The sequence below is a fragment of the Silene latifolia genome, chromosome 1, assembly GCF_048544455.1.
Source record: "Silene latifolia isolate original U9 population chromosome 1, ASM4854445v1, whole genome shotgun sequence".
In the NCBI taxonomy this organism is placed as follows: domain Eukaryota; kingdom Viridiplantae; phylum Streptophyta; class Magnoliopsida; order Caryophyllales; family Caryophyllaceae; genus Silene; species Silene latifolia.
In genome coordinates, this window is record NC_133526.1 from 149,131,700 (window position 1) to 149,148,965 (window position 17,266).

General features: G+C 39.5%; 1 protein-coding gene across 1 annotated transcript; it reads left to right on the forward strand.

Annotated features, from left to right (window-relative positions):
- Positions 1-12,463: 12,463 nt before the first annotated feature.
- Positions 12,464-13,337, forward strand: LOC141657800 (putative mitochondrial protein AtMg00860). The gene is made up of 2 exons (XM_074465148.1): positions 12,464-12,528; positions 12,671-13,337. Exons 1-2 carry the CDS (start codon positions 12,464-12,466, stop codon positions 13,335-13,337), a joined length of 732 nt encoding a protein of 243 aa, XP_074321249.1.
- The last annotated feature ends 3,929 nt before the right edge of the window (positions 13,338-17,266 follow it).

The window sequence follows — 17,266 nt, forward strand, 5'->3', positions numbered from 1 at the left end:
TCATTGCAACCCCGTCGTCGTGCATAAAACACTCCAGGTACTTTTGAAATGTTTTGAAAATGTTTTGTTTTTAAAATAATTTTGGAGTTTTTCGACGCGTAGTTTATATAAAGTTTCGATCAAACGTAGTGATTCTTAAGTATGTTGTAGTCCAATAATCATCGGGTGTTTGTTGGGGATTCAACAAATACTAGGTATCTACAGAGCCCCCACTTTGACTGAGGCTTGGACAGCGCAAAAATCAAAGTACAGCCCCTTGAGACCGAAACGACGTCGAGGCGGCTCATAAGGATTTGGCCAAGGATCTGTCGTCGGGAAGGGCGACGCCGAGGCGACTCGGGGATTCGAGTCAAGGACCTGCCGTCGGGAACAGTTTAGATTCTGTCGACTGCCAGTGCGGGTCGTTTAAAGTCTGTTAGACTACGTATAAAGGCTCGCAATCCATAGGAAGGAGTATACATAAGGCATCTTCGGGATATGTCCTTGGATTGCTTCTTATTCGCGCGTAAAGGCTCGCCAGCCGTCGAGGGTTGAGTAATCAACTGCGGAAAATTGGCTGATTTATCAGGCATATTTTAAGAGGTTGGTGCGTAGGGACTGTCTAGTCGTTAAGGGTGCGTAGAGGCTCGCCAGCTGTTGACGGTGCGTAGAGGCTCGCCAGCTGTTGAGGGTCGAGTAATCGACTGTGAGAATAGCCGGATTTATCGGGCTTATTTCAAGAGGTTGCTTGTTGTTAGTGGACTCTGTGGGGAGGTCTCCGGGGGTTCCGTTGAGGGATTTTGATGTTTCTGAGGGATGTTTGCGGTGCCGGGGAGAGATAGGCTTTTCGTAGTTTGATCCTGGCTCTTGTGGATGGCGGCCTATGTTATTGCCATTCGTAATTTTGAAGAGAACGGTTTTTATTGGCCTCGCTCGGAGTTTGTGAAAATAGAGAATTGGAATTTCATCGTTTGCTACTTTGTTTGGAAGATAACAGTTTTTAGTTTCGTTATCCTGCAGTTTCAAATTTGTGAGAAATAGCGAGTTTGAATTTCGCTTGTTTTTTTTTTTTTTGTGAAGAAAATAACGGTTTTTAATTCCGTTGTCTGAAATTCTTGAGAAATTGCGAGTTTGAATTTCGCTATTTTGTTTTTTCTGGTGAAGAAAATGACGGTTTTTAGTTCCGTCGTTTGAAATTTTTGAGAAATAACGAGTTTGAATTTTGCTATTTTATTTTTTTTGTGAAGAAAATTACGGTTTTTAATTCTGTCATTTGAAACTGTGAGAAATAGCGAGTTTGAATTTCGCTATTTTGTTTTTTTGTGAAGAAAATGATAGATTTTAATTCCGTCGTCTGAAATTTTGAGAAATAACGAGTTTGAATTTCACTATTTTTTTTTTTTTTAAATTGACGCTTTTTAATTCCATCGTATGAAATTGTGAGAAATAGCGAATTGTGTGAATATGGGCCAAAGCCCAAAATTTCGCCATTTTGCTGGGATCACCTCAAAGAGGCACGAGCCTTTGTGTGATGTAAGGAGCCTCTCCATATTTTCTTAGAAAAAATAACCACGATGACTCGAAGTTAAAATTAAATTTTTTTTTTTTTTTGCAAAATGAATTTTTAAAATTCCGCAACAAAACGTCACGCTTGGAATTGTTTTGAAATTTCGAGAAATTAATTCGTGTTTAAATTAAATCGCATTGAATTTTTCCAATGTTGATTTGCAACTTGAAAATTAAAACTCAAACCGCCATGGATGAATTACAAAAATATTTTTGTGAGTGTGTTCATTTTGATTTTTGCGAGATCAAGACTCGAATTTGCAAAAGTGAATTGATGCCATGTTATCCATTTTGCGGAAATGCGAAAAATTTTCGAAATTTTCGACTAACATGGAAACGATCCATCGCGGATCGGGGCGACTAGTCCTTCTCCCCTAAAAAAAGAATAGAAAAACTCGTATGTTTAAAGCTGCGTTGTGAAAACCGTGTCGAATTCACAAAAATTTCCGGGTAAGCCTAAAGAGGCGCAAACCTTGAGGCGAGAAAAGCAAGGTGTCAGAAAGAAACCCAACTTGACAAGGACAAGTCAAGGTGCGGGTTTTTAGAAGCAGCCCAAAGAGGCGCGAGCTCCTAGGCGATGCAAGGGACCTCCCCCTTTTTTCGGAAAAAAGGTGATGATTGTTTTGTATAAATAGGGATGTTTGTGCTTCATTGTTTCATCATCTAAAATACGAAAAACATCTCTACGAAAATCTTATCTTCTTCTTCCACAAAAATAGTTCATGGATACTTTAGAAAATAGGTTGCAACATTGGTGTCGAGACTTATCACCTCCCGAGAAGTATCAACTCATTGTAATAGGAGTTGGCCAGTTGTTGGTGCTTCGTTAAGTCAAGGTGCAATCCTCGTTCCTTGTTGCTTGCTCTCGTTTTTGAGATTCAAAACAACATGTTTTTGTTTTTCCGAAAGGTGAAATTTGCCCCCTTACCGAAGAAGTGGGCGCTATTGGGGGGTGGCCGAGTTGTACTCTGGTGCTTCCTCCAACTCGGTTGTGTTATAAGGAGAAGTTTCGTTCTATGTTGGGCTTGTCGACGAGCCAAGTGAACTTCCTCCTTGCTCCTCATGGCATTGATATGTTGGCTCTTATCAACATCTTCTCAAACCGCTTGGATGTCAATATATCGGAGGTGGCTAGGAGAAGGGCTCTTGCCTTTTGCCTAGTGCATGATTACCTCCTTGTTGATGCTTTGAAGAAGGAGGGTTCAAGATGGTATGGTAGCATGACACTTGTTCATGTCGTCGAGCAGATGGAGCATGGGTGGGATCCATCGTGGTTGGTGCTTCGTGATATTGTCCAAGATTTGGACAAGAAGGGTTCTTGTGGAGAAGCCCCTTCGTTAGGTGTTGAGATCGTCACATCTAAGCACCGCTCGATTTAACTTTGAAAATTTTCTTAAATCTAAGCTGTCATTTTATTCATTTTGAAAATTTTACGTTCGAGGACGAACTTTATTTCTAAGGAGGGTGGAATGTAATACCACTCGAATTTAAACTGGTTCTGTTTTGCTAAACTCGAACTTCGGAGACGAAGTTCTTTTTAAGGGGGAAAGATTATAATACGCCATATTTTATCTAAATATTTATTATCCTATTTAATTAACTTTTATAAGTAAAATTTACTTTTGCAACATATATTTTTATTAAGACGACTAAGCTTCTCTCTTTTGTTTTTGGTTGTCACAATTACCAACCTTAAATATTTACCAAATCTTTTTGCTGTTTTCTCTCTGCCAAAACTATCATCTTACCACTTTGGGTTTCCATCATTATAAATAAATTGGGGGGGAAAACAACAACAAAGCAAACTCCCAAATGAAACTCAAATTCTATTGATCCCTTTTCCATCGTATCCACTTTTGTGCATGGTAGAGAGGGGATGACCCTTCTTCTTGTCTAGGCAAGAAGAGGAATTCCGCGATCCTCCAGTGTTTCTAACACCATAGGGAGTATACTCTTGACGAAAGCATTTAACGATTCAGGACAAAGGTACCCTAGCTTGACACAACTTGGAGGTGATTTATTGGTATCCTTCTAGGCTTAGTAGTTTGAAGAAACCGTATATATAATAGAATGTGTACCCTTGAATTGCTTCCCCTTTAGATAATTTCCGCCACTTAGATGAGGAAAGTGGCTATTCATTTTTGTAAATGCATCCATTACTTGTTTTGTGTGCTTTAATGCTTGGATGTATCGCCATTTTGGCAAGCCCCACCTTGCCTTGCAAGAAGGCATCCTACCTCATGGTTGTCTTGTTGTGAGTTGAAGGGGCGGAGTGAGACCCGCTAATTGTCTCATATCGGTTATATTATTAGGATAGTTTAAATAAAGGTCTAGTTCTAGTCACTTCTTTACTCGGGACGAGTAAAGGTTCGGTTTGGGGATATTTGATGTGACTATTATTGGCGCACATTTAGTCCCCTAATTGAGCCTATTTTGTATACTATTATAACATTTCATGGCCATTTTATCCGTTAAAACCTTCATATTTGCTTTTCTAGTGCATTTCATATGTTTTGTAGAAAAGGAGATAAATGAGGCAGAATTTCCCCCCTCTTCCGTGCTTATTTGGAAGATTTTTGACGATATTGGATGGACTAGTATGAAGAGGAGGCAAGAACGAGTGCCAACAACACAAGAATAAGGGGTATGCAAGAGGAGGAAAAGCAAGGAAGCCATTACATGAAGAAATTGCTCGGAACCCAACCCAAGAGTTGCTCCTTTGGCTCTGAAAGTATACTAGATGAAACGGCGTCGAAAAATCATGTGGTGTAGGCTTTTGAATCACTCCAATAGGAGTCCGGATGAGAAAATGACGTCCGTTTTACAATCCGAGTTCAAACAGAGAAGCTGTCCGCCAATCCGCTCGTCCCCAGACCCAAGACGCTCGTCCCCAGACCCAAGACGCTCGTATTCCCTTCCTATTATCCGAGTGTCCCGATGCCAAGACGCCCATCTTGAGGCCTGATGATCCGAGCGTCCCGACCCACAATCCGCTCGGATTCTTCTCCAGAACCAACCGTCCCTCAGCCAAGACGCTCGGGACGAGCGTACTCCATGAAGACTACCAGAACGGATATGCGCATCTCCTTGGAGAGGAGCACTTCCTCAACTTTTCACTTAGCAATGCTATTTACTAATCTACCCTTACTTAACCTAATGATGTACTACTATATATACTCCATTTGTAATAATCAAAGAACCAAGCCCTCTTATGGAGTCAAGTTCTCTTAGATTAGATTAAACCTTCATTAGGAGTAGATTAGAATAGATTACTCTTTAATCGTTTCACAAATTACACATTAATCTTTCCTTAATTATTGTTCAACTTTATTATTGAGTAATTCAAGTTTATTATTGGGTAATTGAAGATTATTGGGTTATTATTGGAGAATTGACAACTCTTCATCAATCAATCAAGTTCTCTTCTTTTATTCTTTGCTTTATTATTTGGAATCATCTTCATAGGTATAATCTCTTTTACTCTTGCTTTAATTATTGTTAATATTTCTTACTTGTTCATCATGTTTGGCTTTGTTAGTATGATTGACAACCTTATTAACATGTTAAACTTGATCATGAGTGAGTAGTTTTTTTAGCTAGGATTAATGGGTAATTAAGGGAAACCAACATGGGGATTGATTCATGCTTAATCTAATATGTTCACATAATTTATTTGCTTGCTTGTTATGATTTCAACTTATGCACATGTTATGTTTGATAAAATGCGAGCCTATGAATCCTTGCATTTTTTACCCATCACTTATCTTTTCAATGAGACTTGTAAGACATAAACCAACTCGAGCCTCATTAGACCATGCATAATGTTGAATAGGAAGGACTAAGTCGACTTGTAGGTGTTGTACAATCTAATCGATTCGGCTCCGGGACCCAAACCTTCTTAGGGATTGTAAGATTTACACCAACTCGATCTCATCACAATAATAAGTGCTTGCTATTTAATTGAGAACATGTTTGTATGATCAACTCCCATGAACCCCATATGACCCCATGACATCCTAGTATCCCTTTATTATTTGTCTACACCTTTATTTGCTTGTTTTACTTTGTTGCTTGCATTAGTTTAGAACACAACTACAAACCCAAATCAATTGTGACACTAGCATAAATTGAGATGGATAGAATTAGAACCAAAGCACACCGTCCCATGGATCGACCTCGACTTAGCCACTAACTAGTTGTTTGTTGTGAAATATAAATGTGTTCATTGGGAGACACGACGACACTCTTGTCAGTGGTGTAACCGCGGTGCGTTGTTGTGGGCACCTTGCTATTGCGGTTGGATGGTTTGTTGATTTGGCGTAGAGGAGATTAGGATTGACCATGCAAGCTCGGAGTTGTAGAAGTATTTTATTTATGTGCGCGCAATTTGTTGCTGGCACATATGTTTTTAGAGCTACTTGGTCATTTGTTAGGATGGAGTAATAAGGTCCGTTAGTCTTCTTTAGTTACTCTTATCTTTTGTTGGCCTTGTGTGATTGTGTTTTATGGAATATGCTAATGGCCAAGTGTGGGGAGGAGGTATGGTGTGTGGATTGATCTATTCCGCGCGGTGTTGAGGATTGATATGTCTATTGAGTCGTGTGACTAAGGTTTGTTCTCCCTTTCCCTTTATTATGTCCTTGCAACGTTGAGGAGAATGTTTCATTCAAGTGTGGAGAGGGAGAATCGTTCCGATTTGTACACCTTTGTAATTGTGTGGTGTGTTTATTTTAGTTATTTATTTCCGTTCAAAGAAAAAGAAAAAACAAAGTATCTCGGTTAGGTGAAAACCCGAAAGGGCGCCTAGGCAAGATTGGGATGTGCCCGAGGACGGAGTGAAAAGCCGAAAGGGCGCTCCGGGTAAAATGAAGAATCGAGTTGTGTGCCACTGAGAGTAGAGTGAGTTTAAAAAAAATGATGAGCTAGAATGAAAACCCGCAAGGGCGGGAGCTCTAGGCAAAATGAGAGATTTAGGTAAGAGAAAAAAATTCTTCCGATGCTATTTTATCTCTCGTTGTTATGTTGAAGACCGTCTAGTAAGAGTTTCATTAAGTCTTGTTAGCTTCCTTATGCTTATGTGGATCGGTGTTGGTATGAGCTTCCATATATTCTTTGAGTTTACTCGAGGAAGAGTAAAGATCTAAGTGTGGGAAAGTTGATATGACGGGTTTTGTATATTATAGGATGGTTGATTAAGTGATTTTGGAGGAGCTAAATGTGTTATTTTATGCGGCATAGTGTGTGTTCAAGTTAAGCACTTGTTTCGTGCATATTATGTGTAATTTTACCGAGTTATCCGTGTATGGATGATCCAGGTAGGAACCGGGTTTGGATCTTGGAAGTTTGATGAAGTCAGAGACCCGACTTGAAAGCTAGAGGCTTGTTTTGACAAGAAGAAAAAGATACAAGCAGTGAAAGAGACTAGCCTAGCAAGCCAAGCAAGCGGCACAGATGGGTAGCCAGGCAACCCAGGCGAGCCGACATAGGAGGCCAGAATGTGATTAAGAAGCAGCACAGTAGCCAGGCTAGGGAGGCTAGCCACCTGGCGGGTCGCCTGTCAGGGATGACGGGTCGCCAAGTGTTGAACCGTGATTTACCTAATTTCGTTGCTTTGTTTTAGGAAGTTATTATACATAAGACTTTTTGTTATTATTATTATTTTTCGATCATTATCATTACTATCATCAGACAATACTCAAGAACCTTAATTCATCTTTTGCTTAGAAAATTATGGGGAATTAATCCTCCTTTCTTGGATCAACAATTGAAGCTATCAATTAATTAAATTGTGAGATTGTTCTTTCTTTCTTTATTTCTCAAGTATTGTTTATGTCTCTTGTTCTTATTTTATGATTATTGTTCCTCTTGCTAATCTGATCAATTGGTACTTGTTTACATTAATCTATTGCAAGTTTAGAAATTGAATCCGTAATTGTTCAATTAATCTAGACTAAAGTAGCAAACTTTACCCTAATAATTTGTATGCGTTTCATGTTATTAGGACGAAGTAGAGACTAAACATATAATTTGAATCGTTAACCGCGTGTGTTAAAGATCGTTACTTTATTTCTTCCTTGGATTGTTAATGCTGCTGTTGGATTAAATCTAGACATGTGGATTAGATTGTTCAATAATTAGGGTCTTCTAATATCGCGTTTCAAGTTAGTTGACTATACTTAAGAGGAAGAAGGAAACTTGTATTTCCACAATAGAGTACTTGAGAGTAATTGAATTAAAGACAATCGAAGACCAATTAGTTTGTTGATAGTGGATGTTTGTTGACCCAAGACCTTTTAATCATCTGGATTAATCTTATTTGCATATTGCTTTGTCTTATTAGTTCATTAGTTATAATCAATCAACCAAACCCCCCCTTCTATTGTTATTTGTACTCTATATTATTACACAATTAATTACATCGCCTTCTCTGTGGATCGATCCTTATTACCATATATTATATTTAGTTTAAGGTCATAAATGTTATAAATATTATCTTTGGGAGCATACGACTTCAGCTCATTACACTGCACGTGATGTATAAGGTCAAGTTATGATTGGCTTCGAAGGGAGGGATATCTTCGTTGAAGAAGTTGATTGGGTTATTCAGGTGAGGGAAATCCATGGTCATATGGGATATCACTTCTTCGGGTGAAGAGGTGGAAGGCACTGTCAGCTTCCCCAAGGCTTGAAGCAAAGCCTACTGATGCTCGAAGAATGTGGCGATTAGTTGCCAAATAGATATTTCGGCCTTGGCCTTCTAGAGTTGCTTGAGAATTGAGTTCTCAGGAACTCTAGGTTGAACGTCAACGTCTGGGACGATTTGGTAAATGTTTGTTAGAGGATTGTTTGTTGTGTTGTTTAGGCTCTGGTAAGGGCGTCCAGATCGAGTAAGGTGATCAATCTCTTTGGCTCGTTTGCCCTTTCCCGAGACAATGTAGACATCCTCTACGTCGTCTCTCCAGATACCGTTGATTTCAGGGTCGCGAGGGTACCTTGAAGGGGTATTCATCGGAGGATATTTTTTGTGAGGAAAACTTTTTTGTGGGTAGTTTTTGTGAAGGTGATTATAGGGAGACTGATTATTGTGGGGTTGATTATGATGGGGATGATTATTGTGGTTTATGTGGTGATGTGCATGCCAGAATGGTTGCAGGAGTAGTCCCTTCTGGAATTGGGAGTTTTGGCTATTTGAAGGACCTTCCCTTAGCTTGGGCGTGGTGCAAGTGTTGGTGGGTTGAATATTAGCCGGTGGTAAGCATCCTCGAGTCGGGTGATCCTTTCCGAAAGACTGGTTATGGCTTCCTTGACTTGCTGAAACATGGCGAGCATGGACGTGGCGCTGAACACGAACATCTCGTCCGGGGTGTCTTTTTCCAAGGCATTAATCTCGTCCTTAATAGGCAAGATGAGATGTGAGCAATACAGAGTCGGCTCGTCATCTGAGATGGCGTGAACTCCCAAAGGTTTTGTTTTGTTGTTTGGTTTTGCTGGTGGAGGTGAGGGTTTTTCTCCTTTCTCGATCATATCCTGGATAGCGTGCTTCAGTTTGAAGCAAGTTTCTGTGTCAAAGCCTTTGCCTTCCTGATATTGGCAATAGGCGTTAGGATTCCAAAAGTAGGTTTTCCTTGCTTCAGGCGGGTCCAGAGTGGGCCCGATTGGTTGCAATTTCCCTTGGTTCATGAGCCTTTTTAGGGCGATAGCATAGGTTGGTCCCAAGTTGGTGAATGTCCTTTATGGACGTTCGGCTTTCTTTGAAGTTGGTTCGAGGAGGTTGACCTCATTAAAATTTTGTTTGCTTGACCGTAGGGACAAGACCCAGTTGATGTAGACCCATGATAGCCTCTACCCATAGTTTTGGCCAAGACACCCATGTGCAGGCCATCTTCGATACGGGTCCCGAGGATCTGCAGATCCTGGAAGGTTTTAATTTTCTTATACCTTAGCAGGTTGGTATAAATTGGACAGAGGTTGTTGACGAATTTCTCCACCAACGTTGATTCGCTTAGCTTACTGACCAATTCGGTGCTCACCCTCCTCCCATGGGTTAGGAATTCGGTGAATCCCTCTTTGTCATTCTGAGTTAGGACTTCAAGGGTGCATGTGTTGGCTTGAGTTTCGACGTTGTCAGCGTATTGCTTAGCGAATTCAACGGCGACTTCGTCCCAAGTGGTGATGCTCTTTGGGTCGAGGTAATAGTACCATTGACGAGGAATCGCTTCCAAAGACGATGGAAAGATCCAGGTAAAGAGCTCCTGCTTAACCCCCTTGATGGACATGTAATCCTTGAAGGCCCGAATGTGATTTAGTGGTTCCTCCACTCCTTTGAACTTAGGCACATCAGTTAAGGTAAAGTTGTCAGGCAGTTGATCCCCGACGAGTTCGAACCTTCGATTATTCTCGAGGTGGATGTTGTTTCCACGGGCCAGGAGTTGCTCTTCGAAAAGCTTAAGCCTTTTCTCGGTTTCGGTTAATGGCGGAGTATTATGCTCTCCAGTTTCCTTGTTTTTCAGAGTGTCGATACGGGTCTCGACACGATCCAGAGTGACCTTAAGGGCTATGAGCAGACTGGCTAACTGAGCAGTTGTGAGATCTCTGTTATCATCGTTGTTGTTGTTGTTGGACGAAGCTGAAGATGGGGCCACAGTTCTGAGGAAGAAAACGGCTCACGTTACATATCAATCCGACACGGTTTAACGACTAAACGCAGACAACACAAAAGACGGACATACACTTTGGACTCAACGAGACGGGGGCAACCGTGTGTGGTGCCTCGGTGCTAACTCGATTGATGGTGTACGTGACGGTGTTGACTAGACTTTAACTCGTGTCCAACGTAATGGCGTGACGCCGTTGAATGAGTCTCGAGGTAAGACGACTCATAAGTAAAGATCCATAAGTACGTTTTCTTTGACTCGGCAGACACGAGGCGGAATTGGAGTAGTGGACGGAAATTTTCGAAAATAAAATTTTTCAAAAAGATACGTTTATTGCTTTTATGGACGGCTTTCGAACAGTAAAGATCTCCAAAGAGTCAGCCAGTTAAAAAGGGTCATCTTAGGTTTATTTTCAAAAGACGGTTTGAGTTAGAGTTGCAGCGGCTTTGGAAACGATGTGTCGTCTCCGAAGACGGTATTTTTGAAATTCAAGATCATGTGTTTTGAAAATCAGGGTTTGAAATTGTTGTGGTCTCGAGAACGGTGTGTCGTTCTCGGGATTTGAAAAGCCTCGAAAAAGGTGTTTTATTTTCGGGTTTTGAAAGGGCCATTATGTCGGCGCAAAAAGTACAATATGTCGGCGCAAAACGGTTTAAAATCCGTGTTTTGAAACGGCCGTTATAACGACGCAAAAAGGTGTTTTTGAAATGGTTGTAGAAACCGGGTTTGAAAATCGCCATTATGACGGCATGAAAAAGGGTTTGCAAAGGTCGGCGAAAGACCAATGTTTGAAATGACCATTATAACGGCGCAAAAAGGGTGTTTTTGTTGAAACGGTAGTAAAACCGGGTTTGAAAATCATCATTACGACAGCATAAAAAAGGGGTTGCAACGCTCGGCGAAAGACTGAGGTTTGAAATGGCCATTATAACGGCGCAAAAAAGGTGTTTTTGTTGAAACGGTTGTAAAACCGGGTTTGAAAATCGTCATTACGAGGGCATGGAAAAAAGGTTTGCAACGGTCGACGAAAGACCGAGGTTTGAAATGGCCATTATAACGGCACAAAAAGGGTGTTTTTGTTGAAACGGTTGTACAACCGGGTTTGAAATCATCATTACGACAGCATGAAAAGGGGTTTGCAACGGTCGGAGAAAGACCGAGGTTTGAAATGGCTTTTATAACAGCGCAAAAAGGGTGTTTTGTTGAAACGGTTGTAAAACGGGGTTTGAAAATCGTCATTACGACGGCATGAAAAAGGGTTTGCAACGGTCGGTGCAAGACCGAGGTTTGACATGGCCATTATAACGGCACAAAAAGAGTGTTTTAAAAGTTTGGAAATGACACGGAAGGACTTATGATCACATAACACATAAGCACTCACAGTTCATTATATTATGCATAATTCTAACACGGGTTTTGGCTTAATAAGGGTGGTTACACACCAAGCGATCAATCCCCGATTTTCGAGAGGGATGTCAATCCAAATAAACTGTGTAAGGTTAGTGCCCTAGCTTTGTGCACGTGGGAAGTGAATGCTCTTTGACGAAATAGAAATGTGTAACGCCAATGGTATGCTTAACACAATCGGGATTCAAAACGCGGGGATGAGAAACTCACGCTGACGGGACGAGCCAATTGGTCGATAAAGGTTAGGTTATAGGCTCGTACAAGGAACCCAAATTATGACCGTAATATCAATTAATGCACTTCAACCAAGACCTCGTTCGAGTTTCACCATCTAGGGATCGCCGAGACACAAGTTTCCCAGTTTTCCCCAGCGGAGTCACCAATATGTGGACATGGGCCACCTACGCGCCAGGCTGATCCGTGGGACATGCAGCGGTCGGAAAGCCACGCTCGGCGGCCTGAGAAATACTTTTGAACGGATCGCTTTAGATCGGTCGGTTTCGTCTCAGAAAAGGTCTCATAACTATGCAGAGATGTTCGTAGTCGCCACCAAGCAATTATGGGATGCCTGGAAACCATTCGAGTCCACTTTATACCTAGGTCAATTAAGGCAAAAACCGGTGCTTTACATAGGTACTAAAGATAAGGAATCGTTCCTCTTTATCATCTTATCGCTAGAATGACTCTTGTTCGCCCTAGATAAGGTCGTCCACTATCCAAAGTTTCTGAGTAAGAGGTGAGGGTACGTATTGGGAAGCCCTTTAATCGGACACCATATCCCGCCTGCGGCAGCGGCCTCTACTAATCGATCTTGGTTGGTTAAGTGCAAAAGTTGATAAAACGGTTTAAATGCAAGAATGCGTATCCACAAGTTACCTAACATGCGAAAATTTGCTAAGTCGATTGTTTATCCAAGTATCAAGTAATTGATGTCAAGTTGGATTTAATGTTGTTTTGCAAGCAAGACGGAAATTAAACATCCATTTACCGAATTGGGTTTATGGTGCATAACATGATCCATTTATCTTAGAAAAGTGTTTTGTAAAATAGGAATTTATCTACAGCAAAAATAAGGAGCAACACTTGGAACATTTGAGAAAGGTGTTTGAGAAGTTAAGAGAACAGAAACTTTATGGAAAGCTCGAGAAATGCATGTTCATGGTGCCTAGTGTGACCTTTCTTGGTTACATCGTTGGAGAACAAGGGGTGAGCGTTGATCCTTCAAAAGTGGAAGCAATTCAATCGTGGCCTATTCCTAAAACAACTACTGAAGTTAGAAGTTTTCATGGATTGGCTTCATTTTATCGAAGGTTCATTCAAAGTTTTAGCTCTATTGTTGCACCTATTACCGAGCTAACAAAGAAAATAGAGTTTGTGTACAATCCTAGCGCACAAAAAGCATTTGATGAGATCAAAGATAAACTATGTTCAGCACCTATTATAGCTTTACCTGACTTTAACAAATTGTTTGAAGTTGAGTGTGATGCTAGTGGAGTTGGAGTTGGAGCTGTTCTAATCCAAGAGAAAAGACCAATTGCATTCTTTAGTGAGAAATTGGGTGGAGCAAGGCTGAAGTATTCCACCTATGACAAAGAGTTCTATGCGATTGTGCGAGCGCTGGATCATTGGGCTCGTTATCTTCGCCCAAAACCATTTGTTCTACATTCTGATCACGAGGCTCTAAAGCACATTCATGGACAGCAAAAGTTGAATGCAAGACATGCCAAATAGGTAGAGTTCTTACAATCTTTTACCTTTTCTTCAAAGTATAAGATGGGAAACTCTAATGTTGTGGCTGATGCGCTTTCGAGGAGGCATTGTTTGGTTGTTGCACTTGATGCGAAGTTACTTGGATTTGAGCAATTGAAAGAATTGTACAAAGATGATTCTGATTTTTCAAATGAACTTATTAGTCCTACTAATTTGTTCTCGGTACAAGAAGGATATTTGTTCAAAGGAAACAAGATTTGTATTCCTAAGAGCTCAATTCGAGAGCTATTGACCTAAGATGCTCAAGGATGTGCAAGATGTGATAGCAAGGTGTGCTACATGCCAAATGTCGAAACGTTCATTCACTAAGGGGCTTTACACTCCCTTACCAGTTCCTACGCAACCATGGGACGAGAAGGAGATGGTAAGTTTTGAAGCTAAAGAAAGACAAGCTGCATTCTTGCGTACTTGTGAGCAAATCAAAGCTCAAATTGAGAAGGCTAATGCAAGATACAAGGAGAAATCTAATAAGCATCGAAAGCAACCTACTTTCAAGGTGGGAGATCTTGTTTGGTTACATCTTCGCAAATAAAGGTTTCCCTCGAAGCGAAAGAACAAGTTAATGCCAAGGGCCGATGGTCCATTTCGAGTACTTGAGCGCTACGGTGAAAGTGCTTACAAAATTGAACTCCCTAATGAATATGGTGGTATAAGTGCTACTTTCAATATTGGTGATCTATCTCCATACTTGGATGATGAAAATTTGAGGACAAATTCTTTTGAAGAAGGAGAGAATGATGCAGGATCAATGTCGAGCTCTAGCGCACTCTTATTTAACGCTGGTCCGAATCCTTATTTTGGCACTAAAAAAATGCGAGCTATGTCACATAGATAAGTTGGACGTCGAGCTCTAGTTGGTCTGACAAGTGCCGTCCAAGAAGTGCCGTCCAAAAAGAGTGCCGCTCAAGGAGAGGATAAATCTAGTCTTCCTCACCTAGTTTTTACAAAAATCTAGCATATTTTTCTACATAGTCTTAAATAATGCCTTGAAACCCAAGCACACTTAGGAAATTGCCCCTAGCATTTAATGTTGCCTTGGAGCCCAAGCACATCTTTTTCTATATAAGGGCTGAAATACCCCATTTGTAAATCATCCAATTTCAGAAATATAAACCCAAGTGTTGAGAACTTTTCTTAAACTTTGAACGCTTGCGAGTGTTCTTGTCTTCCTTGCGAGGTTGGCGCCTTATTTAATCCTTGTTTACTGTGTGTTCTTGGTTGAAATATCCTTTGTTTCTAATACGGTCGTTTCTGTACCAAAAATAATACCTAAATACAACTAACAGAAGCTAGCAGCAAGTAGGGTCGATCTCCACAGGGAGGCAAGGTATCTATCTGTAGTCCGTCTATCTATGTCACAGTTGGGGGGTTTTGTATTTGATTTTCTAAACTGCTAAAGGTTTAAGGGGAAGAGAAATAGGGAAAGAGCGATAAAGCAAGAAAATGTGATAAAAGTGATCAGATAAAGAAGGTATGTCAGGATTTCGGTTCACTATGGTAGTTCAGCGACTCAACTGTAAATAGCTTAGACAAATTACTGTGAGAAGGATAACGGAAAGGTCCTTCCGGTCCACTTTCTACCCTAGATTCCCACTAACTTAACTTCTGTCCTCGTCAGGGTAGTCTACTGTTCATAGCAGGTCTATTTAGTCCAATCTTCCGATCCAGGATTAAATTTAACCAAATTAAAAGGGTGACTCAGAAGCGTGCACTCAACTAAGTTGGTAAATACAGTTATATTGCTTTGGTGACAGAATCTCACAATTAATTCATCTAACTTATTCACTACATCGTCACAATTCTACCGTAGATCCCCTAATCCTAACATGAAATAAATTAGCTACTCATATTATCAATATTGTCAAGACTAATAATTATGAATGAACTAATAATAAACATAATGAAATTATAATAAAATTGCATAAAAGAGATTAGGGCATGAATTAAAGGAACAGAACAAGAGAATTAAAGTAAACAAAAGAAAGATTAATATTAAAAAGGGAAAGGAGATTACAATCGCAAGAATCCAGCGTAAAGAACAACTAGATCCGAGCAAAAACAATCCAAGTGCAAAAGTTACAGTAAAAGAGAGAAAGTAACGTAGTGTAGAAAGATGAAAGATAGATGATAAGATAATAGATTAGCTCCTAATAACCTAATTAATCAAGCTTAAATAGAAAAATACTAAGTCTATAAGCTAATTATAAGTTCACGGACTAATTAAAGCCCATGAAAGACAAAACCACTCGATCGAGTAACTTTATATCACTCGATCGAGTAAAATTAAGCTCAAACCACTCGATCGAGTAGAAAATATACTCGATCGAGTAACCCTAAAATACAACTACTCGATCGAGTAGAAAAAGGAGTCGATCGAGTAAAATTGTACTCGATCGAGTACTTTCCAGCGCACAATTCCTGTTTCGCGCACTGAACTTCAAACGGCTGCCATTTCTTCGTTACTTGGTCAAACAGGGCGATTCCGGTGGCGTTGGAAAGCTAAGAGGACAAACTTTCATATCCAATTGGAATAACCTGAAAATAAGTTGTAGAACTCGAGATATGGCTCTCCAAAATAGGCATTAGCAATTTGAAGTTCTTCCTTTGCTCGCCTAGCTATCTTACTTCTTTGCACACCTCAAGACAGCTACATTTCCGCTCCAAATTCACTCTTTCTCCAAATACATGCTAAACGGACGGTAAAAGGCTCGATTTCACTACTTTCTGGTCCATTTCTGCAAATAGAACAAAACAAACCAAAGTAGCATATTCGGGGCATTTCGTAGCATAAAACTATGATAATAGCATAGAAATACGTGCATAAAAAGGCCAAAAAGGACTATATAAAATGCACGTATTAGTTTTCCTCCTTGTTCCTGTGTGGTCTTGGTTGGAGATTTGAGTTTTAGTTGAGTTATCTTGCGAGGTTTCTTAGCTAATCCATATCCATTTTACTTAACATTTTCCGCTGCAAACTAAACTCTAAAAACACAAAAATATCACTCAAAACACTTCACCAAATCAGGCCTCTTTTGTGTCTAAAATTCACACCAAATTGGTACCCGGTTTTACATCATCCACTCTCCCGAAAATTTCAATAGTTAATTTCTAAAAATAATTGCTCCAAATCTATTTGTTTGTAGAATTTTCACAAAGATTCTACAATAAATAAACAAAAGCATATGGGGCAAAGCCTTGGGTAAGAACAACGGAAAAGTCAAAAGCGTCATCTTTTGATATGAAGTTCTAAAACTTTGAAACATTCGGTATAAATAATGAACTTAATTATGAATCGCTATGAAAAACTACAATATAATTTTATTTTAGGCAAATTTAACAAAAATAACCCATCCTTTGATATGTCTTCCAGAAATAACCCAACCTTTTAACTTAAACAATAATAATCCAACCTTTGTATTTTTGTCACAAAAATATCTCAAAATCTCACCTAAACTAATTTCTACCTAATATTGAGAAATGATATTTTGTAAAATAGTTTAATAAATCTTTATATAAAGTTTATTAACACTACATAAAATCAAATAATCAAGTAGAAAATTAAAAAGATCCAAACTTTCATCTTCACCAAACTTTTATTCATTGAGAAATCACAAACATGGCTTATCAACTCTACAAATTTTCGCTAACATTAAAAAAGTTTGAAACTTGCAATCTTTTCCAAACTATTTTTTTTTTCAAAAAATTATATATTTGTTTTATTTATTAGTTTTCCATTTATAACTAAGGAAATTATAATGTTTCAATTTTTTTGGTTATGATTTTTTTTAAGTATGATATCGCAAAATAAATTTTATATAAAGCTTTATGAAACTATTTTACAAAATATCATTTCTCAATATTAGGTAGAAATTACTTTAGGTGAGATTTTG

Bases quoted from the DNA above. Each gene is read 5' to 3' on its own strand.
- LOC141657800 (XM_074465148.1), top strand. From the start codon at position 12,464: ATGCGTATCCACAAGTTACCTAACATGCGAAAATTTGCTAAGTCGATT. The intron at 12,529-12,670 runs GTAATTGATGTC...ATTTATCTACAG, and splicing joins ATTGTTTATCCAAGTATCAA to CAAAAATAAGGAGCAACACT.